This window comes from Polyodon spathula, chromosome 6 (genome assembly GCF_017654505.1).
Source record: "Polyodon spathula isolate WHYD16114869_AA chromosome 6, ASM1765450v1, whole genome shotgun sequence".
Taxonomy (NCBI): domain Eukaryota; kingdom Metazoa; phylum Chordata; class Actinopteri; order Acipenseriformes; family Polyodontidae; genus Polyodon; species Polyodon spathula.
In genome coordinates, this window is record NC_054539.1 from 28,287,030 (window position 1) to 28,296,433 (window position 9,404).

Consider the following 9,404-nt stretch of genomic DNA (forward strand, 5'->3'; position numbering starts at 1 on the left):
ATAACTAATGAGTGATGTAACAATGGATACAATCAAAACTGGCCTAAGCACAAGTGTGACATACAGAGAAGGTAAATTCCATATACCCCCAGAATATGATACACTCCGACTTTAAAAAAAAAAAAAAAAAAAAAAGGTTATCAGCAGGTTTAATCACAATTGGTCAAGTAGTTATCTAAATAAATCAAACATGGCAGACCCCACCACTCCCCCCCCAACCTATTCTGATAATACCAATACATTGTGACAAACAGTGTTCTATATTCTCAGAGACTATAACATACTTATAACTTGTGCAAAAGATCCTTACAAGTTTCATCACAATTTAAGACTATGCGACTCTTTCCCAAGCTGTCACTGAATGTTACCAGCAGTGGAATGTGGTTCTGTCCAGTGTTTCTGGAAAAGAAAGTGTAGTTTCTTTACACAAATATCGTTAATTATGAAACTGAACGTTACTTGTCTACTGTGTTGCATTTTTCCATAATTACTAAAATGCAACCAAAATGTAAAATGTATGTACCATCGAAGGGTCATAATAAGGCATGCCATTTTTAAAAGAAAACGATGTGCTAATGAAATAATTGTATTTAACTGGGCTAATAAAATTGTGCGTGCACCAATTTACCCAGCGGTACCTAGTATTTATTGTGACTGGGAAGAATTTCCCAATTTCCCTGGAAGCAATTTTCCCCTTTATTTGCTTTTTTTTTTCTTTGCTCAACCGCGTGCGCGTGTTCTGTTGTGAGAAATATTTCAATGGGAGGTTGAAACTGAGAAAAGAAGAGACAGATGTAGCTAGGCGCTGGAAGAGGTGAAGCACATTCCTCACCATGTGGAAACGTCCTCACTGAATGAGCTTGTCAAAAAAAAAAAAAAAATCCTGAGGAAATTGCTGCTGATGAAGAACAAGACGACAAGGCATTTGGTACAGAATAAGTAAGTCGTATTTTTTGTCAGTTGCAAAGATTTGCTATTATTATTATTATTATTATTATTATTATTATTATTATTATTATTATTTACAATTTAAATTGTTTTGTGTGTTGCGTTGTATGTAAAAGCTGCCAGCTGTTTGATGTATCTACATCTGAGCATTTTAAGAAATATACTGCACAAGGCTGGTATTCGCACTAGTTAGCTATCTGGAAGCGAGTGCACAGTACAGTATATTTGAAGAAAGAACCCAGCTCAGGTAATTTGTTGATGTCGTCTAATCTGTATTATTGCAAGAGTAGTTGGGTTGCAGTTTTGTTGGTTGCTCGTTTTGTAACTCGTGCAAAAGAATAAAGTTGTCAATACTGTATGGTCGTGGGATTATTGAGAGAAGTGCTTATCAGGCAAAACCATTTATTCGTCAGCCATTGTATAGGTCACTGCTAAAATGGGTACATTTACGTGCTTTTATAATCTGATCTTGATTATTTCATTACTTTGTGAATTTCCTGAAAGATTTTTTTTTTTAAAGTACTTTTCGTGTTGTGTTACAAACTGCTGATGTTGACAAGACATCGTAGATTATTTTAGTTGTCTGTTGCTGTGTGAGTCTGCACTAACAGTCTTCGATCGTAAAATGAATAGTGTAATCAATTTTGGTTTTCTGCAAGTGCTGCTTACAGGACAATCCTAGTGCTCTTACAGTGTAGACACAAACGTGGCTCTTTTTTTGCGATATTTGGAAGACTTAAAGTAAACATTTGCCTCCAACGCATTCCGTTACTAAAAATATTTACCCAAAAGAAAGCTATTTTTCCAGTGATTATCAAAGAAAGTACATGGCTGGGAAGAATGGAAGAATCCTCCGTTATTTCCTATCCGATCCGTGAGTATATTACAATACCCATCTCTGTGCTAGTGCATAAGGTTACTATAGTGCATAGAAACGGAAACAATATTAGAAAACTGCCATTTATGTTTTTTTGGTCTTGTCTGCCTGAGTGTTGACTTTGGTAGATTTTATTAATTGCATATAATAATGAAAGTGCTGCACCTGTAAGCTTTGCGATGTGTGTTGTAGTAGCAGTTTTTAATCTCCAAGAAGTTTGATACATTATATAATCGATTATTTTGATGACTTTAGTGATTTGATAGGAAAAAAAATCTGATTTTTAAATATGCAGTGTTTTCAGTATGCATAGACCACTTGTGATAGGCATGCGTGTGATGCAGTGGTTGGTAGTGTGGGATGTTCATTTATAGAACGTGATCACTCTCAATTCAGCTGGAATCTTTATACCTAGTAATATTTGTGTTCTATTTTGAATCAATTCAGTTTTTAATCGGTTGTTTGCAGCTTATAATATACAATATAATACACAGAATTAAGATGCCAGTACCACAGTATTTTCATTTATACCATTTGTAAATGTGTTTCCTAGTCTCCTACATATTACAATATCATGATTGATTTGTTTGGCTATTTTTTTATTCAACATCAGTAGCCTGTATATTAATGTTTTTTTGTATTCTATATACAAACATATTTTAAATGCTTGGTTGCAAAATATGTACTGTACAACATTAAACATAAGATTTTCTGTGGAAGAAAATTAAATAGGCCTATATAAAAGTTTTAATGTGTACATACATTCCAATATTGATTAAACCCTACAAAAGTGGAGTCAGTGTAATGAATAATGCACTGTTTGTACTGTTCATGTTGCTTTAGTTACACACAGTTAACTTACTATATTACAGTATAAGGGCAGAAATGCAACTTTATCATACTAAAACTTATATTGTTTTTTTTTTTTTCCCCCCCAGTGGCAGCACCTGATCTCCTGGATCCAAAATCAGCAACACATAACACTAAACCTCGCCTGTCCTTTTCAACCAAACCCATAGTTTTAAATTCAGATGATGACAGTGACTCAATCACAACAGTCATGAAGTGGAAAACAGTCTCTGCCATCTTCCTTTTAGTTGTACTGTATTTGATCATTGGTGCTACAGTGTTCAAAGCCCTGGAGCAGCCTCATGAGAGTTTGCAGAAGCTTGCGATTCTGGATGGGAAGCTGGAGTTCCTATCTAGCCACTCTTGCGTGAACTCCACTGAGCTGGAGGACCTCGTTCAGGTAATGAGCATGTCATCATTTTGTAGAGGAAGAATTGGCGCTCACTTTAGCTACATGTCTAGATGCAGACATTCTCTCTTTAATCTTATAATTGCCAGAATAAAGACAGGAGTTGTTGATTTAACTTAATGCAAATTAGCAGCATGCACCAGGCTGATGCAATGTGTTGATGTAAGGATTGGTAATTTAGACAGATGTTCTGTTATGACCCCTAAATTAGGCTGCCTGTCTCCTGCTCAATACACATTAAAAAAATACAGGAGTACTACAGAGAAATAGTGCTTCTACTTTACAATAGATGGGTAGATATAAAATTAAGAGTTCTCTTAAAATTAAAAGGTATACAATGGCCAACGTTACAATGGCACTGTTCTGAAAGCATCAACATAAGTGGTTTTGTATAAAATGATGTGAACATCTGGTAAAACACATGCAACAATCTTGTTTTGCTTGCTGAGCTAGAACATATTTTATCCAATCATAAGATACTTGGTAAAACAAACAAAAAAAGATAGGTCTAATTTTCTAAGCTTTGCTGTAAAACAGCTTAAGGATGTAATACATGCCCAGCATTAAAGAATTGGTACTAGATTGTCTTTTTTTTTTTAATTTAGTGCTGAGACTAATCCTCATAAAACATATCCTTTTGAACAAGTGACTGTGGTGTAGTCAGCTGCAATTATTTTAGTTCACTGTGATGGGATACTCTACATCCCAGTGCATACTATATTTTGTTTTTGTTGTATTATTATTATGTATTGTTTGGCAGGACGAGCGAGGTGCTGCCCGCCATTATTTGATTTTGTATTTTAATACCTTGTGAGAATTCATGGCTGTTGGCTACCGATTATTTAATTAGCTTTTTTATTAAACCCATGCAAAATGTGACCATGGGGTTAACAGGATAATTAATAGCTAGTTAATCCCTCGGTCACCAATATAAGAACTTGCAGCTTTAGCTGCAGGGGGAGGAGAGTTCAGGAGTGGAGAACGAGTGCGTTTTTTGCTATTTTGTTTTGTTTAAGCCTTTTTAAATATGCGCATGAGCGCATTTCATACCCCAGTGCTGTCTGTCTGCTTTCTTCTGGGACTGTGATGTCACCACACATGCCAGCCTGCCACATATTATGATCAGAAGTGGAATTACAGTGCAACAGTCACAGGCCAGGAGGGAGACAGTACTGTGGGTGCTTTTTGAAAAAAAATTCTGGATTTTTGTGTGAGGAGTGGGAAAGAAAATATGTACAACTGGATCTGGGGGAACTGCGACACAGCCCAAATTAAGTGGGATGATGGGCTGAAGGACCTCCTTAGTGGCCTTGCATGTGGCGAGTATGGGCACACGGTGGTATGCTGCCCCCTCCAAGAGGGAGAGGAGCTGCCGGCCCAGAAAAGGGGGGAGCATGAGTGTCCACAGCCAAAGAAGGGTAAGCCTGCGTCTCCAGCATGAGGGAGAGAAGCCCTGCTGTTCCCGCCACCACCAGCAGAGGAAGATTGCCTGCTGTTTCCGTCTCCACCACCAGAGGCAGACTATCTGCAGCTTCCACCTCCACCACCAGAGGGAAAACTACCTGCAGCTCCCACCTCCATCACCAGAGGGAGACTACTTGTTGCTCCCAGCTGGCCATTGCCTCTGGTTGCCTGTGTGCTATTGGCTGGGGATTACTGCCAAGGATTTGCTGGGGCTGGAGGAGCCAGCCTCGGAGCTGTTAATGGCTGTTCATATTAGGATTTGTATTTTGATTCTGTTATTTATTCTGTTTGGTAAGATGAGTGATTTTGTATTTTAATACCTCGTGAGAATGTGCGGCTGTTGGCTACTGATTATTTAATTAGCTGACAGTCATGCAGAATTATTAAACCCATTCAAAGTGTGACCGAGTTGTTAATAGGATAATTGATAGCTAGTTAATCCGTCGGTTACCACTATAATAATCTATAAGAAGCTTTGGCTGCATGAGGATGAGTGTTCAGGAGTGGAGAACAAGTCTCGGAGCGAGAAGGTAAAACAGTAGCTATAAAGAAAACAACTGCTACTCCTGCTGGATCAAAGAGCACGATACTTGTTAACATAATACATCTTTATTTTATATAGCACCTTTTATAATGGACCACCATCACAAAGTGCTTTACAAGCTGCAGTAACAGCAAGAAAATCCATGTTACTTAAATACTGAGAAATGCATAATACATGATATACAGTTAAAAAAAAGCATAATACATTAAATACACTAGAAAGTGCATAAGCCAATGTAGTAGCATAATACATTAAATAGTGCATTAAATACAGTGGAAGTATCACGCACCAAAGCTGGGAGTTCCAAAGAGTTGGAACCATGAAGCTAAATGAGCGCTGTCCAAGTGTGGTGCACTTTTGCTTGGGGATAACAAGTAGGCCAGAGTCGGAGGACCTCAGCTTGCAGGCAGGGACATAACGGGACAACAGGTTGGGGAGGTATTTGGGACCTGTGTGATGATGGCTATTGTAGGTGAGCAGGAGAGTTTTGAAAATCATCCTGAACTTTACAGGTAGCCAGTGCAGCTGGGCAAGACGGGGGGTGATGTGATCACATTTTTTACATCTGGTAAGGATCCTGGCAGCGGCATTCTGATCTAGCTGCAGTTGGTTGTAATAATGCAGCTAGTTCAGTCTGCATTCTGCACTAGCTGCATTATTGTTTGTTTTGGCCCATGTGCCCTTTTGCTTTGTGTAATTTTGGTTCTATGTTTTTAAACCTTTTAATTTTTTTTAATAAATACGCGCATGAGCGGGTTTCATACCCCAATCCTGTCTGTGTTTCTTCTTCTGGGTCGGTGACGTCGCCACACACACACACACACACACACCGGCCTGCCATGTTCCCCCATAGAAAAAAGATGCTAAAAAATACTTGTATATTTTCTATGAAAAAAGTTACAAAAAGAAAACTAAATGTTGTTGAGTGTTTTTATTTTGCTTTGACAGACATTATTCATTATTCAATTGCACCCTTGAATAATGTCTGTCAAAGCAAAATAAAAACACTCAACAACATTTAGTTTTCTTTTTGTAACTTTTTTCATAGAAAATATACAAGTATTTTTTAGCATCTTTTTTCTATGGGGGAACATGGCAGGCCAGTGTGTGTGTGTGTGTGTGTGTGTGTGTGGCGACGTCACCGACCCAGAAGAAGAAACACAGACAGCATTGGGGTATGAAACCCGCTCATGCGCGTATTTATTAAAAAAAATTAAAAGGTTTAAAAACATAGAACCAAAATGAGGTTTGAGAGACAAAAAAGCGATAAAATATGTAAAAATTTAATAAGCCAAAAGTGTGAACTGTATTTTAATAATTTTAGTACACAGATGACTTGCTAAAAATAGTTATTTTTGACAGTCAAAGCAAGATTTACTGGTCGGCAGCAGTTTTGAATCCATGGCCTTTCTATAATAATCAAATTTGGCAGCCAAAGCGAGCATTTCATTTAAGTTAGAAAAGTGGTCCACAGTATCAGTTCTTATCAGGCAGGTAGCAACCTATAATTGGGTTGATGTTTCCGAGCCAAAAAATGACTATGCGGTAAATTTGGAAAAGCGCTTACAGTGGAGTTTCATATTAATTAAAACACTAGCCTTGGCAAATAAACAAACGGGGTATCTGAAACCTGCTTGTGGAGGCACATTTTTAGAAACTGAGAGGTCAAGCTTAGTCCAAACATGCCAGTTAAATAAGGCTATTATATTTAACATGTTCATTTATAGCTTAAATTTCAAATGAAAACAACTGAACTGACCATTGTATGTTTAGTACTTTCATACAAGGGCTTACGATAACCCCCTGCAGTCTTTGTTCAATAAATTAACACACACACACACACACGCCTGTATAAAGAGTTCATCGCAAACCCAAGTGTCATGACTACATTTCTCTTCTACACTTAAGTAAATACTGGGGCAAGAACTAAAAGTGGTTTTGTTGTGCACTGGACCGATGTCTTTCTGACTGCATGTCAGTTGTTCAGTGACTGAAGTGCTTGAGACATTGCTCTGTGTAAAATGGACTATGCAATTTAAAAGTCCTATCCATCCCCTGCTGGTTATGTTGGCTATGTGGTTGCAAAAGGTATTTTTGTTGAATAGGATTGATTTATACACGTATGGCCAATTCTCTATGAAATATGAGGCTTCTTAATGAACTGGGGTCTAGTTTTGTTGCACTGCACAGTGCATTAGCATATTGGTGTAAACTACATTCATTGACATCAGTATCATTTACACATAGGAAACTAGGGCAGTTAAAAAGAACATTACCATGAGATGTCATGTTCTGCATGTGTTTGATTTTGGAAAGATCTTTAGTTTCTCAGTAATAAAGTTAATAAAATATATAAAATGTCCATTTAATTTGATTGCAGTTTATTTAGGCATTAATAGTTCATTAAATGAAAATTGCACTAGAATATCAAGTATTCTACTTTAATTACAGTAGGCTTTAGTAATCACTTCACCACACAAACCTACAAAAGAAAATATTATAGTAAATAAGTCTAAACTAAAAATATCAATCTAATTATATTATCATCACAAGCATTGCTATGGACAATATACAGTGCCGTGAAAAAGTATTTGCCCCCTGTCTGATTTTCTGAATTTTTGCATATTTCTGACACTGAATGTCATCAGATCTTCAACCAAAATTTTATTAGATAAAAGGGACCTTGAGTGAACAAATAATTGTCTTGCCACATGACCCAGCTGCCATTCAGCTTCAGCTCATGACAGACGGCCTGACATTCTCCTGTAGAATTCTCTGATACAGAGCAAATTCAATGCCTTCCTTCAATGATGGCAAGTCCATCCAGGTCCTGATGCAGCAAAGCATCCCCAAATTCAAGAACTCTTGAGGATCATCCAGGTGGTTTTTGGCCAACTTGAGACGAGCATTCATGTTCTTCTTAGTGAGCAGTGGTTTTTGCCTTGCTACTCTGCCATGAATCCCGTTTTTGCCCAGTGTCTTTCTGATGGTGGAGTCAACACTGACCTTAGCCGAGGTGAGAGAGGGCTGCAGATCCCTGGATGCTGTTCTAGGGTTCTTTGTGACTTTCTGGACGATTTTATGCCTTGCTCTTGAAGAGATTTTGGCAGGACGGCCACTTCTGGGAAGATCTGCTACTGTCCCAAACTTCTTCCATTTGGACAATGTGGCTCTGACTCTGGTTTGGTGGAGCCCCAGAGCCTTAGAAATGGCTTTGTGACCCTTTCTAGACTTTTTTACTGGAGGTCTTCAGGAATTTCTTTTGATCGTGGAATGATATGCTTCTAGAACCTATGTGCTGACATCTTCACTCTGATGGTAAGGGCTAAAGTTAGTCAGATTTATATTGGGCAGGGCTGGCCCAAATCAGGCCTGATTGTTAACCAAAGTATTCAAACAGCTGACCCTAATTATCCCTTTTAATTGGGTTGAGTTAACTAGAGGGGCAATAACTTTCACAGCTGAAGATTGCATGATTGACTACTTTGCGCATCAAACAATTGAAAGAAGCACCAAACTTTGGTGCCATTTTTTTTTTTTCTCCCAGACTCCCTCTATATACTACTACAACCCACAAAAAGATCTGACCAAATTCAATGTGAAAAATGCAGAAAATCTGACAGGGAGCAACTACTTTTTTACAGCACTGTATAGGTAATAGAAATCCCATAGGAGAAACCTGACCAAAGCAACACGTCTTTTTGAAGTATGACTTTGAGGCTCAGTTTGCTAGTTTGCCTTTGATCATCTCTTGAGCAATGTATCTAGGGGACTACTCTGTTGGATAACTATGGGGATAATTAGTCATATTGCATTCAATTGCTAAAGGAGTACCTGAAGGGGTTGGGAAAATACAGTTTTGTTCTTGCTAATACATAATAGTATTTTACTGTCTGGAATATACAGTATGGTGAGCACAATTGAAAGTGAGTCAAAAGTGGAACAAAAATAAATTAATTTGGCAATTACAGCTGTGCCCTTTTGGTTGTGTGTTGAACATGGGTATCCTTGTCAGAGATAAATGGATTACTTGGCAGTTAATATAATTATTAGGTTATTTCATCTATCTTACAAGTCATCTGTTAGTTTATTGGTTTCATACTGCACAGAACCATAGTGAACTGCTGGAAAGAAATTATAACATAACAATATTAAAGTAATAGTACACCATATGGCCTTGATTTTGTTTTCTTTACAATACTTTCTATTGCCAGAAAGGAATATCAGATACAATCTCCTGAAATACTCACTCCTACTACTGTATATCTAAAATATTTCTTAACAGTTAAAACACAATTTTAGAAAAAAAACAA

General features: G+C 37.6%; 1 protein-coding gene across 1 annotated transcript in view; it reads left to right on the top strand.

Moving 5' to 3' along the window:
* Window positions 1-826: 826 nt before the first annotated feature.
* The window catches only part of kcnk2a (potassium channel, subfamily K, member 2a), a 41,229-nt gene continuing 32,651 nt past the window's right edge, over window positions 827-9,404 (top strand). Inside the window, exons 1-2 of the mRNA XM_041251572.1 lie at window positions 827-939; window positions 2,764-3,074. Coding sequence (XP_041107506.1) covers window position 939; window positions 2,764-3,074 — 312 coding nt within the window. The 5' untranslated portion in view covers window positions 827-938. The remainder of the gene's footprint in view (window positions 940-2,763; window positions 3,075-9,404) is intronic.